Source organism: Polypterus senegalus, chromosome 3 (genome assembly GCF_016835505.1).
Source record: "Polypterus senegalus isolate Bchr_013 chromosome 3, ASM1683550v1, whole genome shotgun sequence".
NCBI lineage: Eukaryota > Metazoa > Chordata > Cladistia > Polypteriformes > Polypteridae > Polypterus > Polypterus senegalus.
In genome coordinates, this window is record NC_053156.1 from 262,087,527 (window position 1) to 262,110,874 (window position 23,348).

A 23,348-nucleotide genomic window follows, 5' to 3' on the forward strand; every position below is an offset into this window, starting at 1 on the left:
AACAACATTATTTCAGAGCACTTCAAACTAGAATGCAGTACTAGACAAGGATGCCACCTGTCACCACTGATATTTGCAAGTGCCATGTAGCCATTGGCTGTTCAATTTCGAAATGCATCAGAAATAAAGGGAATTTTCAGAGAATGACTTGAACAGAAAATATCACTATATACAGATGCTATGGTACTGCATATATCAGACCCAAAAATGACATCTTTTTAAATTCCTGCAGCCATAACTGCACTAGCAGAATTACAAAAGATATCTGGACTCAAAATAAATTTGTACAAAAGTATGCTTTTTTCAGGGAATTCTTAGCAAACAACATTACATAAGGACACCTTCCCTTTAATCATTGCAGATCAGTTTAAATACCTAGGATTCAACATCGCAAGTAAATACAAAGCTCTTTTTCAGCAAAAGTGTGCTGTCTGATTGAAAAAAAAACTTAAAACAAGATATGCTTAGATGGTCTACCCTCCATCTTACTCCATGGAAGAAGAATTAACACTATCAAGATGAATATTCTCCCAAAGCATCTATTTCTGTTTCAAAACATCCCCATATACATTAACAAATAATTTTTTAAGAAACCAAATTCAACTTAATTTATTTGGAATTTGAAATATCCACACATTGAAAGGGCAAACCTACAATGACCTAAATCAGAAGGTGGCACTGATCTAACAAATTTTCAATTTTATTACTGGGCAGCAAATATACAAGGTATAAAAAACTGCATATTGACAGCAATAGATGAACACATATTAACTTGGTCCGGAATAGAAATTAAATCCTGCAGTACTTCTTTATATTCCTTGCTTTTTACAACAGTAAAAACACCAAATTCTCACTATTCACTTCAAGTTTCATGCCACATGTGTGAAGGTAGCACAGACATTTTCCTATATATATGCACTGCTTTGTGCATTTTAATGTTAATAAAACATCATTTCAGAGAAAAAAGCACATGCTTTGGTACAATGCAGGATGCACATATGAAAGATACATGTACATATATGTTTATTTAATATCATTCCTGCCATTACTTTAACTAAGTTTACTCATTACAGCGTTCCTGGAAGTATTGGGTAACAGGAAGAGGTCATCAATGGATGCACAAACACACAAAAACAACTGCTCAAAATGGGGCTTTTTAGACATTCATATAAATTTAAATTGATGTCTTTGCATCAAGGTTATTATAGTTTTGCCTTTTTATAGTAGTTTTTATTTTTATATTTTTTCTGACTTTACTTGGAAATTCAGTTTAATTTTAGTTCTCCTTCATCGTGTATTTTTAGTTTAGTTTTTATTTCACAAACACATTTCTATTTTATTTTTATTAGTTTCAGTTTTAGTTTTAGTAATTATGGCATGGAGTGCCTACGGAGTTAGTTTTGTGTCACAATCAGAGAGAACTGTACACTTAACAGATTAGGATAGGAGTTTAATGTTAGTGGAAGCTTACTATCTGGTTTTGCTTTTGTCTGAAAAAAACAAGCATAATGAAAACTAGACACTGAATATGAACAATTTTACACAATTTAAGAGAAAAGAAGTCTCTGAAACGACTTCGTGCCAGCAAAGCAGCGGGTCCAGATGGTGTATCGCCACGACTGCTGAAGGCATGTGCGTTGGAACTGGGGAGTCCTCTACAGCGCATCTTCAACCTGAGCCTGGAACAGGGGAGAGTCCCAAGGCTTTGGAAAACATCTTGTATCACCCCTGTCCCAAAGGTATCACGTCCTAGTGAGCTGAATGACTTCCGGCCTGTTGCTCTGACGTCACATCTGATGAAGACCATGGAGCGGCTGCTGCTTCACCACCTGAGGCCACAGGTCCGCCACGCCCTCGACCCTCTGCAGTTCGCATACCAGGAGAAGGTGGGAGCGGAGGATGCCATCATCTATATGCTACACCGATCCCTCTCCCACCTGGACAGAGGCAGTGGTGCTGTAAGAATTATGTTTTTGGACTTCTCTAGTGCCTTCAACACCATCCAACCTCTGCTCCTTAGAGACAAGCTGACTGAGATGGGAATAGACTCACACCTGGTGGCATGGATTGTGGACTATCTTACAGACAGACCTCAATATGTGTGTCTTGGGAACTGCAGGTCTGACATTGTGTTCAGCAATACAGGGGCACCACAGGGGACTGTACTTCCTCCGGTCCTGTTCAATCTATACAGTATACATCAGACTTCCAATATGACTCGGAGTCATGCCACGTGCAAAAGTTCGCTGATGACACTGCTATTGTGGTCTGCATCAGGTGTGGGCAGGAGGAGGAGTACAGAAAGTTAATCAAAGACTTTGTTAAATGGTGTGACTCAAACCACTTACACCTTAACACCAGCAAGACCAAGGAGCTGGTGGTGGATTTTAGGAGGCCTAGGCCCCTCATGGACCCTGTGATCATCAGAGGTGACTGTGTGCAGAGGGTGCAGACCTATAAATATCTGGGAGTGCAGCTGGATGACAAATTGGACTGGACTGCCAATACTGATGCTCTATGTAAGAAAGGTCAGAGCAGACTATACTTTCTGAGAAGGTTGGCATCCTTCAACATCTGCAGTAAGATGCTGCAGATGTTCTACCAGACGGTTGTGGCGAGTGCCCTCTTCTACGCGGTGGTGTGCTGGGGTGGCAGCATAAAAATGAAAGACGCCTCATGCCTGGACAAACTTGTTAAGAAGGCAGGCTGTATTGTAGGAGTAAAGTTGGACAGTTTAACATCTGTGGCAGAGCGACGGGCATGAAGCAAACTCCTGTAAATCATGAATAATCCACTGCATCCACTGAACAGTGTCATCACCAGGCAGAGGAGTAGCTTCAGTGACAGACTTTTGTCACTGTCTTGCTCCACTGACAGACTGAGGAGATCATTCCTCCCCCACACTATGCGACTCTTCAATTCCACCCGGGGGAGTAAATGCTAACATTAATTTTATTTTTTTCATTTTTTTTCATTTTTATTACTATTTAATTTAATATTGTTTCTTTGTATCAGTATACTGCTGCTAGATTATGTGAATTTCCCCTTGGGATTAATAAAGTATCCATCCATTTTCTAACCCGCTGAATCCAAACACAGGGTCACGGGGGTCTGCTGGAGCCAATCCCAGCCAACACAGGGCACAAGGCAGGAACCAATCCAGGGCAGGGTGCCAACCCACCGCAGGACACACACAAACACACCCACACACCAAGCACACACTAGGGCCAATTTAGAATCGCCAATCCACCTAACCTGCATGTGTTTGGATTGTGGGAGGAAACCAGAGTGCCAGGAGGAAACCCACGCAGACACGGGGAGAACATGCAAACTCCACGCAGGGAGGACCCGGGAAGTGAACCCGGGTCTCCTAACTGCGAGGCAGCAACGCTACCACTGCGCCACCGTGCCGCCCTAATAAAGTATCTATCTATCTATCTAATTTTATAATTTTTAAAATATTTTCTCATGAAAATCACAGGGGCTTAGGATGAACAGGGCACTCAGACTTGAATCAGTGTGCAGACCCCACCTAGCTGTATTGAGGGAAACAAAGAACAACAAGCATGTAGTGTCAAGGTTGGGGGTGGCGAGTCTTGAATAGCCCGCCATAAGAACAGTAAACCCATAATGAGCAGGGCAAGAGCAGGTAATAAGAGTATGAACAAGCACAAAACAACAGAGACAGCAACTGAGATTAAGAACAACATATATATTATCTAAACCTGTTTATCCAGAGTAGGATTTCAGGAAACCTGGAGCCTACCGCAGCAGGTTTGGATGTGAGGCACGAAAAATCCCTGGTATGCAATATATATGATAATAAGAACAAAAAGAATATGATATTTCAACTATCTGTTTTGAGTGAGAGAGAAAAACATTGAAAAAAGGGAGACAAATATTTTAAAATATTCTGCTAATGGATTACTTTCACAATATCAGGTATTTTAAGTTGTGAATATGAACTAAAATGATAAATTAATAAATATGGAATAAATACAAAAACCCATTAGTAGTTTTTCATCATTTGTCAGACTCTCTACCTTTGTAATCGCTTCGTTGTTAAACAATGTTTTTAAAGCAAAAGTGATTGGTCAGCAACAATATGCTGATCTTGTATGATGACCTAGTCAGTCTCTCGATCAGTGCCGTTTTATTTTCAAAACCATGACCATTTTCATGGTCTCCCCTCGACTTTCTTGTATACTCAAATATGGGGATGGATATTTGAGGAGTAAACCGCAAGACAATGATTATATTTTTATATTATGTACATTAAGGAACCATCAACAACAAATCAAATTAATAATATATTGAACAATTATTAAAAAGTAAAGTTGAATAAATCGGACTATGCAGCTGTATAAAAAAAAAAAAAATTGAGTATGTGTTCAGGTAAAGTACCACTTCCGGGTGATGGATTTGGACCAAAAGTTAATACAAATTTATAATTGTGGTGTAATAACCACATGCCGAATTTCATCCATCTGTCTGGTTGCGTTTTTGAGTTATCGTTATTTTTTCATGATTACTATTCTTTCTCTATACTTCGTATATGAGAAAGTAAAAACGATTTCTCCTGTGCAAAGTGCCAGATAAATTGCTGTCAACAAAAAGCAGAAACCTGAGAAATAAACTGAAACATTAGTTACTGACTATCATGATTTTTCTGTTCATATGGTAACGTTTTGTTGACCAGCACATTCTGATTTCAGCTGTTTGAATTACATCTTGGTATACAACAAGCACAAAGAAAGGTGGCACACAAATCTCTTTCTATTTCTAATGCTTTACGCACCCGCATTCAGTTTGCTCTGTCACCGCAAATGCTGTGTGAACAGCCGCCATTCATTGCATGAATATATGCGGGCAGCTCATGGTGGATGACTTTCTGTTTTAGAGTTAAAACTTACAAGGGTTAAAGACTAACCGTAAGAATATTCATTCAAAAACGAAAACTAAAAATATTTTAGTAAATTATTTTATTTCAGTTAGTTTTTCCAGCTACTTTAATAGTTTTGTTTACTTTTAGTTTTTCATTTCGGTTTTGTTAATTATTTTATTTCAGTATACAAAAATGCTTTTTTAATAATAGTTTCAGTTTTGATTTTAGTGTTCCTTAACGATAATAACCATGCCTTGCATATAATTATTTGTAGAAAAAAAACATTGAAATCAATAATATGACATGTCTAATGTGCAAAGTTAATGCAAAACAATAATACATGATTACATAACAACAATACATGCTTAAGAAATCTACCATCGACCACATCCTGGCACTGAGGGTTCTCATGGACTGCAAATGCGAATATCGGCAGTTTCTTTGCAGCCTTTGTCAATTTTCGTAAACGATTCAACTCAATTGGTCGAGCTGCCCTGTGGGACATCCTGAGGGTTCGCGGGATCCCCTCGAGGTTTCTGGATATCATGGCCGGCATATACACTGGTACTGTGAGTGCTGTGAAGAGTGGAGGCAGAACCTCTGTGTTTTTCACAATTCATTCTGGGGTTCGTCAGTGTGTTCTTGCTCCTACTTTGTTCAATGCTTGTATGGACTGAGTGTTAGGCAAGGTCGTGGGGTCCTGCGGCTGTGGGGCATTTGTTGGTGAAGAAAGATTCACGGATCTTGACTTTGCTGACGATGCTGTGATCTTTGCGGAGTCAATGGAGGCTTTGATCAGGGCGCTCGAGAGACTGAGCGAAGAGCCTGAGTGTCTGGGCTTGCGAGTGTCCTGGATAAAAACCAAGATCCAGGCCTTTAATGGCCTCTTGGGCACAGCCATTAGCAGTGTGTCCGTATGCGGAGAGTGTCTCAACCTTGGCGAGAGGTTTACTTACCTTGGCAGTGACATTCATGTCTCTGGTGATTCTTCCTATGAAGTCAGTAAATGGATTGGGAGAGCATGGAGGGACATGAGGTCACTGGAAAAGGGTGTGTGGCACTCCCGATATCTTTGCAAAAGTACGAAGGTCCAAGTCTTTAGAGTCCTGGTGCTTCCTGTCTTGCTATATGGTTGCGAGACACGAACGCTATCCAGTGACCTGAGACGAAGACTGGACTCCTTTGGTACTGTGTCTCTCTGGAAAATCCTTGTGTACCGGTGGTTTGACTTTGTGTTGAATGAGTGGTTGCTCATGGAGTCCCAAATGGGGCACATTACCTGCATTGTGAGGGAGCGTTAGATATGGCACAACGGCCATGCGGTGTGTTTCTCCAAGGGTGATCCAGCTCGTAAGATCCTCATTGTTGGGGACCCGTGTGGCTGGACCAGGCCAAGGGGTCAACCACGTAACACCTGGCTGCGGCAGATAGAGGATCATTTCTGGAGGGTGGGACTGGACCGCGTGTTTGCCTGGGGTGTTGCAAACCGGGATCCCAAGTTGTTCCGTTGTGTAGTTTGGTGCAGCACCGCACAGTATCAGTGCATGCTCCCCAACTTGACTTGTATTTAAAAGCAACATGCACATTTCTTTACAAGTTTACATAGATGATTGGCAGAATTTGTGGCCTGTTGTCTGGATGAGTCTAGGAAACTCACATGCACCACACAGGGATGAAACTCTGGGCTATAAAACTGAATAAAACTGGATACATACTGTCTCTGCTGAGGGAGATTCAACTCAGGACCCTTGCATTATAAGCAGCCCATCTTAGCAAGTACAGCTAAATAGAGACCTTTTTAGCCAAGTATTAAAACAGTGGGCTATGTCTGATCCCCACTGGCACCAACTCAAGGAGGAAGTTTCACTGAGAAAATTCTTCAGTGGAGATGCATGGCTTAAGGTGGCAGAAGTGGGTTGGTAATTTTGTTTATTAAATGAAACTATATTGCTTAACATCTTGAAAATTATATTTGCTTTCAAATCATTCAGGAAAGGCTTCATGGCTAAAATAAATTTAAATGTTTTAAGAATAGGCAGGTCAAAATCTGGGCCTATAGTTATGTCCCCAATAAGAGGCTTGGTTTCTGAGAACAACAGAAAATTCTACAAATGGTCTTATGCTAGATTAGGGTCTCATACAACAGTAGAGAGTATTATGCAGATTGGATAAGTGGTATAGTACTGTGGATTACTGTAGGAATGAAACTGTGTATGTTTCAGTCAAGCTTCACACCTATTCACATCTCTGATATTCAAATATGGGTAGAGATTTAAAGTGAAGTTGCTGATAAAGTGGCCATAATGAAGTTACTGTCAAAATGTGGCAAGCTTTAAATACTTTTGAAATTTGAAACTGTGCTGAAAAGTTGCGCGACACCGACTCCAGCTTCCCCTACCAACTTTATGGACTCTGAACTTATAATTAAAATAACAAATGTATCTACTGTATAAGTTGCTACATTTGTTTCCTCAGCAGCCACCAATATTTGCTTTCACCAACAGAGACCTAAGCTACGTGGATCTTATAGTACACAAACAAAATGTATTTATTCATTGTGGATCAGAGTCACTCTAGGATTTCTGTCCAAAACTTATTTGAACTCATGACATAATCTGAAATAAACTAAACTTAATTAGACTAATACTAACCTTAAAAAAACTCAATTTATGTAAAAAAAATTACTATTTGACAACTTTCTCTTTTACTAAACACTGACAATATAGTATAATAATTTTATGAATTCTAAATAGTAGGAACACACAACCAGTGAAACTTTAATATGCTATTTGTTCTTTAATTTAAAACTAAATTTATTTTAAATCAACAACGCTTTCAGAAACAAATATTAATTTCACTTATCTGCTTGTGACTAAAAACTAAACATGGATAACCTCTATTGTAACTGTACAATGAGATTAAAAGCAGCACCTCCAGTGCAGACATATATGTATAACACAACAAATAAATAAACAAATGGTGCAAAAAGTTGCAAAAAATTGCAGAAAATATACATATTGAAAGAATAAATAACTATTGCACTATTGGGTTATTGCACATTACTTAAATATTGGAAAGAATAACTAAATATTGTACTATTGGATTATTGCACATTATTTAAATATTGCACAATAATGATGATCATGTGCAGTGAGTAGTAGATATTGGACCCTGAGAGTAATGATATTTTACAGTATTAAGATATTGCACAGTTATTATCAATACCATTTAGATATTAGATATTGCTCAGCTGATGGATAGAAGGAAGTCCAGGGGTTGGGGGGTTAGACTGTGTGATCAGTGCATGTGTGAGTTTAAAATGAATAGTAATAATTATTAACTATTCAAACGGTTTTTATTAATCTGTAGCATGTCAGGTTTATACTCACTTAAGAAGAATCTGCAGTGAAATTTAAAAGGTAAAGTGTGCTAACTTGATACTATAATGTTACTTGGTAATTAACTCTTTCAACTAACTTTACAGAAGAGTTCCTTCCTTACATCTGTAAAAACATAGCTCAAAATGTAGACCATTTTCATCAAAAAAGGGAACAAAACAGAAGAAGCTGAAATAATTTACATTACTTGCATTTTAAAAACTGAACAATAGGATGTGTTGTTATGTTGCTTGTTTTGTTTTCAAGAAAGTTCTGCTTCTGGAAAAGAACTTAACTGCCAACCAATAGAATTTTAAGATTTTTTTGTTTGTTTTGCTATATTATTTTTCCTTCAATCAAAAAGTAAAAAAAAAAAACAACAGTCTGCCAATAGTAATATAGTACATATTTATTTTTGTTCAAGTGTTTAAAAATACAGTATGGTTTTAGAGAGTTCTTTGCCTGTAAACAAATAATGAACAACAAAACAAATAAACCAACTGAAATAATACAATAATAAGGCAATGAATTATCTTAAAAAGGTGTGGCTTTGTTTAGTTCATATGAAATACAAATGCTACAAGTAATCAATTATCCTGATGTTATTACAATATTCCAGCTGCATCACTATTTTACATAACATGATACAGCAGCCAGCCACATCCTAGCAAAAGCTGGAGGGTGTTCAAAGTAATAGATGTGCTCTATGGACCGTGACTCTGTGAAAAAAGCAGGCTTACCACACAACACATAACAGTCAATGTGCGAGCTACTGGAGCGTAAGAAAAGAGAACAGATGGCAGTCTCAGGGCAGGAAGGAGATTAATTTTTAAATTAATGAAGGATGAGGCACTATAAGCTTGAAGACTATTAGTTATTTGCAAGTCAGCTGCTAACTCTGCTTATTTTTCCAATACAGCCAAATTTCTTCCCTTCTTTAATGTTTTCTCTATAGTCGGATTCAAGCTGTTCACTCTAGTGTACCATGGAGATGGCCAATCAAGTTATTCAGTAACCTTCTCTAACTCTCATAATGTATTTAATGGTGTCTAATTATGTCAACAAAATGACATTAAGCACTTTGAATAGGCTGATATGAAAAACTGCCTCTGACACTTTCTTTTAAAGTAAGTCTGAGTCAAAAATATAAATTATAGAACATTATAAAGGATTTAAAAAACACATAAAGGATTTTTTTGTGGTTACTTAGCTTGGTATTATTTAAATTTAATGTAGCATCTTCAAATAAATGCTGTAATTTCAAAATGATCTGATCAGGCATAATTTTGTGTTTAATAATCATGTAAGTAATAACCCTTCAGCATATACTAAACATTCTAATAATTGTAATAAAATTAATTTATGGCAGTCACAATTTTAATTATGTTCTTACTTGCAGATATTGGTCAGTATAATACTTCTTCTCAAAGCTACCTAAACTTTTTATTTCTTTCTTATTATAAAAATAAATACTTATGGAAGTGACTCTGAAAAAGACTGATATTTTATGCTAGATAACAATTTTTTGCTTTAGAAGACTAATATTTTATGCTAGGTAATAAGTTTTTGCTTCTACAGTGCAATGTATGTTATATTTAAGTTTTAAATGTATGTGACATAAGGGCGGCACGGTGGTGCAGTGGGTAGCGCTGCTGCCTCGCAGTTAGGAGATCCGGGGAAAGAATGGGAAACCACACAGGAAAAGTAGTACTGCCTTGACGCTGGGTGCCGCCAGTTTGCAAAGCAGAGTGGAATCCTCCATACACCCAGTTTAAGGCTGGCATAAGAATGTGCGTGGCTTTACGCCAAGTTTAGTTTTTATACATCTAGAAGTGAGCCTGGAAATGGGTGTACGCAACATTTTTGTGCGTATGCACTGTTTATACATGAGACCCCAGGTCCTGCCAGCACAAGTCATAAATGGCTACACAACCAAAACAATGCAAAAATAAAGTGAAACAGTCTATAGAGGTGAACATCTACGGAACATCACATAGTAACTGGGTGACAAAATGGGAAGTAGTATCTTGCATCATCTAAAAAACCTGATGGTGCAAAGATACTTCATTGCTGAAAAATATATTGTATTTCTTGTTAATTTTGAACACTGCATGTTTGCTTAAAAATTAACTTTCTGATGCAATGCAATATGGTAAAGAATTTTCCAAGTAAATACTAGGGCTGGCATTCAATTAAATCGACATAAAGGGATTAAAAAAATTAACAGCATAGCTTAAACATAAACAATGCCCTTCAACCTGAACTTTTAACAAAATACAACTTGACCAAGTACAACCTGAATTTGAATACCTTCTTAAAAAGCAAGGTGAAAAGAAGGTAATAAGAAAACAAGGCCAACAATAATAATATAATATAACATAACATAAAATAATAAGAAAACAATGTATTAATTCTCAAATTCACCCCTTCAGACTGTTTCACATATATAAGAGATTTAATGTTTTTGTGGTTGGTAGAATTGTGGTGTGTCTTGGGATTTTTCTGAGTGACAAAAGGACACTGAAGTTCACATACCAAGTGCTACATTCATGGTGTTTGCATGTCTCCCCGTGTCTGTGTGGGTTTCTTCCCTTAGTCCAAAGACATGCAGATTAGGTGAATTGGCATTGTTAAATTGTCATTTGTGTTTGTGTGTGTTCATGCAATGAACTGGTATTCTGTCTAATGTTTCTTTCTGCCTTATGTTTGCTGGGGCAGGTTCCAGCCTCCCTGCAGCCCTGCACTAGATAAGCAGGTTTGGAAAATGAATGGATGGATTATAAGAAAGAATCAAGACACTTTTACACGTGTATGGCTCTCTTCAATACCAATATATTAACCTTGCATAAAATGTTTTTTGCCTCTAAATAAAAGAAAATGGTTTTAAGTGAAATCATTTTTTTAAAACCTTTATAGTGTAAATGAAGTGCATAGCTTATGTCCCCTTTTGTCTTTTTCAATTAATTGTAGCATAGTATCACTTTTTAATAATTCATGCACCAAGGATTAATTATTATATTATATTATGGATGAATACAAAAACTTCTACGACCTTATATTCTGCTGAGCTATAATGAGATTATTTTAAAAATCATAGATTAAATTATCAGTAAGATTTAATTTTTTATAACTACTAATAGAAACACCAATTTCTTTTAACTAAAATGGAAACTTATGTGAAACAGATGGCTTTCTGTAAATGCAGAGTGATTCTTATGTATGAAGATTGGAAAGAAAAGAAGAAAAATTTGTTGTGCAGCTCCAAGTAAGCTCAAGTGACATGGATATTCTGCAAAAAAGTGTATGCAGTTTCATTTAACCTATTTGCAGTTTTCATTTGTGGATATCATAGAATAATGCTAGATCAGAAGTAAATGTGTCAGAGATGTTGCAGCTTCAACTTGTAGTTCAAAAGAACACAGGTTAAGGGAGGTAATCTACTATGACTCAATGTATGAAAGAAAAGCCAGTAGTGTTATACTGGGTGACAACAGATTCTGAAAATGGATAGCACAGTTGTCCAAACAGGTGTTAAGGTTGGGTCATATACAGTGATATACCAAGATACAACACAATGACACAGTCAGAGAGAAATTCTAAGGCCATTACATTGTTTCTAAAAACACTTCACATTCCAATATCATAATTAGCTACAAGTCCAAAATTATATATGTGCCTGTTATATTTTAATTGTTTACTGAAAATTTTGTACTTTGAACTTCAATAGTACTTAGTAACAACCCACTTTAAAACTGTAACTAAGTGGAAATGTTACTAAATAAATACTTTAACTAAATATGTAAAAAGTGTATGAAAAAAGTACAGTAACAAAAGTAAATATAATTCATTACTATCCATCACTGCAGATAACCAATAGATGTCCACAACTGGCCAATGGATACCTTCAGCTGGATAATGAAGGTCTGAAGCTGGCCAATGTAGATCAGCAGCTGGGTAAGAGAGGAGTGTAGCTGGCCAAGGGAGATTTGCAGATGACTTTAATAAAAGTCTGCAGATGACCAGAAATGGAGAAAGTACTAAAACATTCTACTCATGCAGAAATATTGTAAATATACATATGTACATTCACAAATAGAAAATGTGTGCTGTATATGACAATTCAATTTCAAACTGTAATTATTATGTATACTTCTAGCAAATTCATGATCAGCAAGTAATTAGAATCATCCTTAATAATCAGTTAACAATGCAGTCAGCAGTTATTTATTATAAACCTTTTTTGATACCGCAAAGACTTCAACTGCAAAAAAAGAAAATCTTATAGTTGTGCAAATACATTATTGCAGCACAAGGCACAAGAAATGAAAGTGATATTTACATCCAAACAGTAAAAGGCTTTTTAATTGTGTTGATATCAGGCAAGTAGAATCAGCACATCACCAGCATATAGAAGCACAATTTATGTGGTTGTGCTGCAGTCTATTATTAAAAACTTTTCAAAATTATAATAAACTAGCAGAATACCCGCGCTTCGCAGCGGAGAAGTAGTGTATAAAAGAAGTTATGAAAAAGAAAAGGAATAATTTTAAAAATAACGTAACATGATTGTTAATGTAATTGTTTTGTCATTGACATGAGTGTTGTTGTTGTCATATTTATATATATCTATATATATCTATATATATATATATATATATCTATATCTATATCTATCTATATATTTATATATATAGCAAAATACCCACGCTTGGCAGCGGAGAAGTAAAAAGAAAACGAAACATTTTAATAATAACGTAACATGATTGACAACGTAATTGTTTTGTCATTGTCATGAGTGCTGCTGGCACATATATATATATATATATATACACATACATGTGTACATATATATACACACACACACATATACTATGGGGTGCGAAACAGGCAAATACATTGATTTTCTGAATATATAATGTCGCCGTCAGAATATATAAAGTCAAAACTTGAATACATAAAGTCAGCGTCGGTATATATAAAGTCAAAACTTTTTTCTAAATATATAAAGTCAAAACTTGAATAAATAAAGTCACCGCTGGAATATATAAAGTGAAAACCTGAATATATAAAGTCAGCATCGGAATTTATAAAGTCATTCCTGATTATATATAGTCAACATCAGAGTATATAAACTCATTCCTGAATATATAAACTCAAAGTCAAAATATATTGATTGAAACGACTCTGAACTGAAGTAAGTTAACAAAAACTTATTCAGAAAAATAAATTAAAAAAACACTGTTCGGTTAATGTTTTGAAAATGATGCATTTGCCCTGCCCAGGATTGGTTCCTGCCTTGCACCCAGTGTTGGCTGGGATTGGCTCCAGCAGACCCCCGTGACCCTGTGGTCGGATTCAACGTGTTGGGAAATGGATGGATATTGCAGCACTGACTTTGTATATTCCGACGATGACTTTATATATTGAAGTTTTGACTTTATATATTCCAGCTTACTTTATATTGTGAGCTGGAGGGCTTCGCTATTACGTGTGGGGACGAAACTTCACTTTGGTAACTGATCATGCTCCACTTCAATGGTCATACCAACAGAAAGATACAAACTCTCGCCTCAAGAGATGGTTTCTGGGCTTACAACTTTTACCATTTCACAGTAAAACATCGACCAGGTTCTGAACACGTCAACGCAGACGTATTATCAAGACTAAATGAACCTGGTACAGAGAGTCGCTTGATTCACGGAAATGTGAATAAAGCTGTGGGGGAGGGTGTGAGCTGGAGGGCTGATCGCACCCCAAGAAGATACAGACGCCTCTGGGAAAACCACAACCCCTGAAACACAGACTACCCTCACATTGCTCCTTACTTTCTCACTTGCGCTATAACGCGTAATGCAAACCTCGTGCGATACTCCGCTAACTTAAAAGCCTTGTGCAGCGCCTGTCAGTTGAAAATTGATTGTTTGCTTGATTTTATCGCTCTCTCTCTCTGCTCCGAGCGGAACTGTCATCTCTGACTTGTCATGGAGCACGTTTAGGCTCATGTGTTTGCAGTGTTTGAAAAAATCCTTCTTGTTTCTACGACCTCCTGTGTCTCTGTGCAAATCTGTGACCCAAGCGTGACAATATATTCTGACGCTGACTTTATATATTCAAGATTTGACTTTATATATTCCAGCGCTGAGTTTATATATTCCGACGCTGACTTTATATATTTAAGTTTTGACTTTAGGTGGCCGTCTGCTTCGGAAGACGGCGTTAGCAGTGGAGCTCAGCTCAGAGCGAAATGAGGTAAATGGGAGGGGATATGATGACGTGACTCCTCCACCCGCCTTAACTGTCAATCCCCCACAAACACAGTCTCTCGGAATTTGCATAAGCACACCCCTTCATCTGCAATTTTAACTTAGTTACAAAGTGATCAAAACTCTCGTTTATATCCTGCGTCCTCTCATTAAACTTGTATCCTAAATTACCCGTGGGCATGAAAAACGCCAGTGGCAGCCTGTCTATTAACTTAATTTAAAGTTTAGGTTTATACCTTGCTTTGTTTCCGAAGTAGCTGCACTGATGAATATGGTAGTATATGTCACTCGGTCACTTCTTATTGTTTCGCTGCCTTCTCAATTATATAATGCATGTTTTCTTCAGCGCATTTTGGAGCTCTTCCTGGTTTTCTACATAGTGCGTTGATAGTCAGTTCACGTGATTACGTGGGCGGCGTGATGATGTCACATGAAACTCCGCCCCCCACGGCTTTCAAGCTCAACTCCATTACAGTAAATGGAGAAAAATACCTTCCAGTTATGACCATTACGCGTAGAATTTCGAAATGAAACCTGCCCAACTTTTGTAATTAAGCTGTAAGGAATGAGCCTGGCAAATTTCAGCCTTCTACCTACACGGGAAGTTGGAGAATTAGTGATGAGTCAGTGAGGGCTTTGCCTTTTATTAGTATAGATAGGTCTATAAATAAAAGAAAAATGTTGTAAAATGTAACTGATGTTTTATATTTAGTTAAATATGATGGCTACTTACCAATATACTGGTCTGTAGTTGAAATAGTAATAACAGTACCTGGCTATAGTGTTGGACCGACAGGTCATGGTGGGCAGTTCGCACACCTTGTTTGACTTTAACAGACTCAGTAAGGCCACTGTAACCTCACAATGTTAAGTTACGTTTTGAATGAAACGTGCAGTTCATTTACGATTAAATTACTGGCAGCTGCCAATCATTCAACCATCAAAAAAGGTCAGAGGCCCTTTCATTTTATATCAGTATAGTTAATGCAGTAAATAAATAAAATTCTATCATCATCACTACTAGTTTAAGCTATTTCAGTTAGAGACCAATATATAAATCATCAACAACATTAAAAGTAATTGTACTTAGAAACACTTTAAAAGTTCAATTCCCTGTACAGTAACAAAAGTTGGTGAATAACTCCGTTAAGGCAGAAACCTTTTTTTTAAAATCAGCGTTTACATGGCCAAGTACTATCCTAGTGTTCTTCTTTGTCAAAATGCTGCAACGTTATTAAACTGCACAAAAAAATAGTTAAAACGTCATCATCAGCCACCATGGATCTGAAAATAAGCATTAAGTCTGTGATTTAACTTGTGTTTTATAAATCTGTTCAGTAAAACTGACACTTTATTTATAGTTTTCTGTTACTGGAATGCATACAGCACACTCTTTTCTGTTAGGCTATGCAACTGAGCCCTGCAAAGGACCTCAGTATGTGTGCTTCTTGCTTTACACAAAGTTCTGCAGGAATAATAACACAGGTATTTTTACTACAAGAAGGTTACTTTCAAAACGTTCCGGACTAGGTAATACACATTATTTTGAAAGTGTTACCTGCTCTTGAGATTTCGTTAATAAGTTTAGCACCGTACGGTCAGCTGCTCAAAATACATGTAGCTATTTCTGAATTATTGATACAGATTATTTCAACCAGGAAAAGGAATAATACTATCAAACATTTGCTTCTGGAAATTTATTTTGTGGACACTTCTACCCATGACTGAAGAAAAAGACTAATAGACTGAATAACAGTTTCTACCATGTTGCTATTAGGGCATTGAATTGCCACCTAATCACCTTGAATGCAGCAGTGCAATAGATGACATCTTGTGCAATAGTGTTCATGTGCAATTAAGGCCTTATGTTGAATGTCTGTGTTCTACCTTATTTCTTCTTATCCTTTTTTATCCTTTTGTAATTATTTATATTACATTATAATTATATTTATATTTATATTTTGACACAGCAGAGACTGCACCTAATTTCATTGTATCTGTTACAATGGCAATAAAGATATTCTGATTCTGAAAGTGTCTGCGAACCAAATATATATGTGCAGGCTGACAGAGTGCAAAAGACATGTGCAAACTATGAAATTCTTTACAATAACCCAATTAAGGGTTTACATGACCACATAATTGGGTTATTTGCAGAGAAGTCTACCTCTGTTAACCAGATTTCTCAGAGGCCCTTAACCCAGTATCTCTACCTGGAATTAGGGTTTACACAGCATTTTAGAAATCGGGTCTCATTGAATAACCGAGTTCTCTGCATGTAAACGCACTGACTGTATTCTGTAATACTGTGTATAATTGGTACGATAATAAAATGACTTGGCTTGTAGAGGTATTCTAACTGCTGAGGCACTATTCAGTCAATGGAGTTCTAAATTTTCTTTGGTTTGTTAGTGTAGAATTATTTTTCATGATGTTTGAAAGGCAATAATAAAGTTTGGTTAGGCTTGAATTTTTTTGTTCAATGGATGACCAATGGAACTGGGAAGAATAGATCTTTGAATATTTTTATTGTGAATCATTTTTCTCTTTTTACTGTATATCCTATACAGTGTGCACTGTCTAAGAGAATCTATATCTTTTTAAGGTTTTGTGCAATACTGTATATGTTTTTTTCTTGTTCACTTCCTATTTTTTCGCTTTGCACAATAAAGATATTTTGAATATAAATAAACTAGATCAGCGGAATCATCATTCTTTTAAAAAAACAACTTAAAACTAATTTCTTCAAATAGGCATTTAACTTACCCTGACATCTTCTTACAGTTCACATTTTATCTCAAATTCTATTATTAGTTCAGGGTTTTCTTGCAATATATATATTTTATTGTGGTTTATGGTCTGTTAGTCTAATTCAAAGCTTTCTGTTTCCTGTATTAATCTTTATTTAGTATGTTATGCTGATATTATTTAGCATCCATCCGATGTTGTGTATTTGATCTTTTTTCCACTTTTTCCTGTTGTTCACTCTGAAATTCTGTGAAGAGTTCTGAACATGAGAAAGGTGCTAGATAAATAAAAAGTATTAATATAGTGGATTTAAATTATCCTTATGAAAAGAATCTTCACTTTAGAACTACTCACTGTTAACCTATAAAATTGAACCAAAAGAAGCACGTAAACAGGGTTTAGTCTTAACTATAAATACCTGTAGACTATACTATGATATACATTTACTTATTTGGCGGACGCCTTTATCCAAGACGACTTACAACATTTATGGTACAATAGATTACATTACTTTAAGTTTTCCAGTTGAAGTACAGACAGGTCAAGTGACTTGCTCATGGTAACACAGTGTTGAACTCACAACCTCATGGTTTGAAGTCCAAAGCCTTAACCACTACACCACGCTGCCTGCATGTGCCAGAACCAATACATTTTTGGCTATACAACCCACTCCTACTGTAGGGGAGTGAAGTTATATACTGTATTTATCAGTTTCCTCCATGGTCTGGAAACTTCTGACAGAGATGACAAACAATGACTCAAACCCCACAACTCCACCTAATGCCACGCCCATCCACTTATCTACCCCTATAAACGGTCATTGAAACCATTCCGAACTCGTCACTGGATCAAATGGAAGCAAAGTATTGTTCATTGACTAATCAAGTGTAATATCATACCAAACAATGTGCTTCTGCTTCACAGTATCATTCTCAGCAATTAACAGTCATTACGTACTGCGTTTACTTCAAAATCTATGATGTAATATTTCTGAGTGAAATATGTTTATATAGCCGCTATATTTCAGTGGGCCACTCCTGTATTGTGATGCAATGGTACAACTGTGGTTTGAGCTCCAATAATAAAACTTTAGAAGTAGCTGATGTTTAAAATGTATTTGATCTTACCTTGCAGGAGTTTGCATTTGTTTTTTAAGATAAATAAAAAGCATCCATTTGCTCAGAGCAACTCTGAGGTGCATTGGCCTACTGATCCTTTTTTAGATAAACTAGACTGCTGTTGGAACATGTGCATATGAAATCAGTTGTCACTACTGGCTTATCATCACAGCATGAGGCAGAGACCTACAAATGTTCATAATGCATCAATACCATAGATGTACATTATTCAGTGATAAAATAAGATGTTTATTTACCATTTACTTACTATGTGCAATAGATCACATCATATCAGTATTGTCAGAGGGCAGGAATCTATTCTGTGAGATGCCAATGCCATACTTTAAGGGAAGAAAATGTGCCACATTGCAGTCTCAACCACCCTAGTTTTCTTTCAATTAAGAAAAATTTGTATTTTACATTAATTCAGTAGTGAAGAGATTTATAGAGGAATAACTACTTGATTTTTGTGGAACTGCAAACCTACTCATTTTCAAATAACAAATCAGTTGAAATGGCAAAAAAAAAATGCTAATACACTCAACCACTGTTCATCCGCTCATTTGCCATACAAGTACAACTTATAATGACTATCTAATAAAACCAAGAATGATAACCATATCTCTACAGGCCCCATTATTTAATTTTACAAAGCTTATTGCATTTGATATAAAACAACACACACTGTTTGTAGCATCACTGCTTTGTATCTTTATTGTATTTCATCTTTTTAAAGATCTGAGTGACTAGTATAACCCTTGCCTCAAGTCCTTCCATTAACTGTAGGTTTTCATCAACAGCTTATTTAATCTGGGATATGATTATACACACTGCATGTAGCATCACTGGCTTGCATCTTTATTGTTCAAATTTTTGAAGACTAGGGGGCTCTGCCCCCAGCTCGCTTCGCTTGCCCACCCCCGGGTTTGGTTTACCGGATATACAATTTAAAGAGATTGTTACATATGCATTATTTTCACTTTTACTTTATAGCTTTTGTAAAAATAATACTTGTCCTTTATTTCCACAAGGAGAAGCGGTCAGATCATCTGCTGGCTTTCTACTGCTAGCAAGTTGTGTGTTTTGCTTGTCGTTGTTTTAAGAGCTGGTAGCAAGTTAAAGTGTCTCTCACGGGACGTCAAATTGCCTTCCGAGAAGATCACGTCTTGTTTCCCTGTCTCTCTCCCCAAGATTTTTTTTTTTATAACAGATAGATGTCTGTAACTATGACAAACCTTGTCTTATGGTTTTCCATTATATGTGGGCTTTCTCCAAGTGTTTCTGATTCCACTCACATCCTAAAGATGTTCAGGTAAAACTGATTGCTAACTTTAATATTACACAGTCTAGTGACTGTATGTGTGTGTGTGCTCTATGATGGAATAATATCTAGTTCTGGGTGGTATCCGGTCTTGCCCCTGATTCTGCTCACTATAACTCTGTTGTTAAAATAGGTTAGTACACAAAATGGATGAAGGGGTGAATATTATATTACAGTTCTGATTATGTAGTGGTTTAATTGCATAAATTTATATTTAAGTGTTTATGTCTTTAACGTTTTCAATATTGCATTGAGGGAGGAACAGCATGCCTTGGCAGTTACTGCCCTCCTTACTATTTTTTTAAAATGCCACAGTATTAAGTCTTTGCTTATTGAAAGGGGCCAGTTTTCATAACCCTAAAACATATAATGCATATTACTATTTTTGTTAGCATAGAGGATTGGACTGCACCTTAACCTACCTATGTACAGAATCCTGAACTTGAAAGTACAAACTGATCCCTCCTATGCCATAAATTCCACTTGTTGTAACTGTTTGTATTCTTTTCATTGCAGATTTCTTATTAGGGATGATTTTTCTTATTTTTCTCAGTGCTATTGCTTACACTGTATATGCTATTTATAGGGGAACTATTCAACAACTTTTAATATATACTGTAATTCATTATAACCTAGCAGGACGCTTCATCGATAATAAAGTCTGACAGTGAAATAATTAATTATATACTTACCATATCTGTGTCATCAAACAGAACATAATACTTTTCTATTGCTTCACTGTATAGCTGTGGTTGGCAAAGTGGAACAGCACTGTTTGTCTCACTGTTGGTTTCTGCCTCGACATTTAAAGGATCTTTGTCAGATCTGCCATACTCGATAAGGTCTGCCTTGTAAACTGGCTGAAAATGATTACAAAAATGCACACAAATGATTACTTTGTACATTATGACAACATTGCACTACATGAAAGATGAGAAACTATGAATAATGCAGTTGTAGAAATACATAAATACAGTACAGAAAACAATTTTACTTGTGCTAATGTTACTATGGAAAGAAAAAGTATAAAAGGAAATATGATTACAGTTAAATAAAAACAACTGTAAATTGACATTTGCAAAGTGATCAAAACATTCTTAGCATTAACTGCCAATATAATGTTATTTTAAGAGTATAAATCTTTTTTTTTTTACTTCAATAGCTAAAAATTATATTTTAATAAAAATGAAATAATCCAAACTGTTATGTACTTACTCCATGTACATTAGACTTATACATTTCTGATGTAAATATACATTGGAAGGTTTCAAAGTATGCAAATTAAGAGTACAGAGTTGCTTAATTGTCACACTTAAAATATTTCACTACCATTACTTGTAAGGTAAGTCTATCAACAAAGCCTTTTTCTTTACTTTTAGAAAACTTTGCTTATAAACAACCCAGTATCAGGAAGGCAGCTAAGGCTTAAGGTGGTGTTTTGATTAATATTGTCACAATATGTTGACAACAGATTTTTGCTAAGATTTTTTAGAATTTATGCATATACTGGGCTATTTGATTCCCAAAAACTTTCATACTATGTTTCATGGGTTCTGTTATTTTGCATCTACACATTTTTTACCTATACATGTTCAGTTATACTGTCTGACTTAGGAAATAAAATTGCTGCTATTATCTATACTGCAGGAACAAAACACACAGTATCACTATCAATAAATAAAGCCTGTGTCTTGTTGAAAAATTACATTCATTGTTTAATAAAATTTAATACAGATTTTACCTGATAAGAAAATAAAATATACTTAAATTTTTACAAATTTCATGGTAATGTAGCCTTCTTTCTGCAGGATATTTAAAAGAATCTCTCTGCAAACAGATCATGCAAATTCAAAAAATGTAAAGGTTTAAAAATAAAATTTGAAATACACACAAATCGGCGCTCAGAGGGACGCTTGACATTATTTGGATTGGTTGTTATATTAGGCAGCACCATCATTAGCAATTCTCCTGTGTTGTCTCCAGAGGCATAAGTATTGAGCCAGTTAGAACCAGATAAACTCTGAAAGTTGAATACATAACAGTAAATATAAAAGCATTAATACAGATTTCAATATATTATATACATGTGTATTATATATATATATATATATATATATATATATATATATATATATATATATATATATATATATATATATATAGTAGACCACCGCAAAGTCATGGTTCAGAGTTTGTGGCCTCAGTCAATCGCGGATTTTTCATTAGAACCTAACTAATAATTGTTAGCGGAAACGGCAAATATTCTCCGCAATTTTTATGGCTTTTTCCGTGGCAATACTGTACTGTAGAAAGAATAGGAAGCAACTGTAGAGAAAACAGCGACTTGGGATGGTGAAGTAGCCTATATAATTTGAAACTGCAACTCCCAGCAGTCCCTGCAGTGGCTCTGATTGGTCTTCTGCTGAGGGTGCTGGGGCTGTTGAGGTCAAAGGATGTCAATGAGGCTTTTAAAGCAAAAAAAAAAAGTTATTGTAATTTCTGTTTCAAGTTCCTGTCTGTCTGCCTTTTGTTGGGTTACCTGTACTTATTCATTTTGTCCTGGATCATTTTGTGCGTCTGGATTGTCTGCCATCTGCCTGTGTACATGACGACTGTAAGTGGATTCATGGCCATCCTGCAAAGAAAGGAGCGCTCTTGAACCCGTCCACCTGTCTTCTCCATTTCAGGAACTACCGGTAGGACTATCTGTATATTCCCATTCAACATGCGGATCTCTGGACTATCTATTTTCATCATTACATTTCATCTGTTGCCATTTTTCATGATTTACTGTGTGTGTTTTGTTTGTGCTTTGTTGTATTTAATGTGTAATCACCATAAGGGGAACAGGGGTGGTATCGTTGTTTTCTTATTTCATTTGTTTTCATTACATTCTTTACTTGCTCTTTGATTACCAGTTTGCTTTGTTTTCTCTTTCTGCGAGTGCGTACAAGGCTGGGTGCATCCCTGCAATCTCCATCATAAAAATAAATGAATCACCATCTTCTCGATTGGCTTCTCGCGTGGCGCTAAGCTTACTTAAAACCCTGAACAGTACCTGTCCTTTCTGGCTGATTGCTTTGTTTCTCTCTCCTCCCCTATGATATTTGTCTATTCTTTAATCGATAACTAACTGCATACTGGGCTCCCTTTACTTCTAAAAGAGACGTGTTTATTTGAAGTGTTTGAATAAAGTTCCTGTTTCTACAATCTCCTGTGTTTCTGTGCAATTCTGTGACACCCTGCAGCACTGCCCCGGGATTAAGCCGCTGCACTAGACTAGCCTGGTAAGTGTCAGCGTTGGCCTCTGTGTGCTCAAGTGCAGCCAGTTTATGCGCAGGTGGCTCGGTGAGTTACATCCACGGCGTCAGTTGCACTTTGTACATATTGCTCCAGTAGTTTTAAGCAGTTTTTACAGTTCATTAGCAGTGTGTATAACGATTAGTGTTGCTGTAACTGTGATGCTCTTTGCATGAAAATATGTGTTCCATTAAAATTTCACTTTTTCTTTGTGAATTGTGACGTTTACATAAAGTGCAGCAAAAATGTATTTGGCGTCCAGGGATGCATTAACACCCAAGTATGTGACAGTTTAAGGGTTAAAGTCCCAAGATGCTGCCAAAATGCCCTGCACCT

General features: G+C 36.2%; 1 protein-coding gene across 2 annotated transcripts in view; it reads right to left on the reverse strand.

Moving 5' to 3' along the window:
* The window catches only part of gtf3c2 (general transcription factor IIIC, polypeptide 2, beta), a 177,686-nt gene that overhangs the window by 20,680 nt on the left and 133,658 nt on the right, over positions 1-23,348 (reverse strand). For both annotated transcript variants that reach the window (XM_039749019.1, XM_039749020.1), the window contains exons 16-17: positions 21,604-21,732; positions 20,405-20,572 (exon numbers count right to left, since the gene is read on the reverse strand). In XM_039749019.1, the coding sequence (XP_039604953.1) occupies positions 20,405-20,572; positions 21,604-21,732 (297 nt within the window). The remainder of the gene's footprint in view (positions 1-20,404; positions 20,573-21,603; positions 21,733-23,348) is intronic.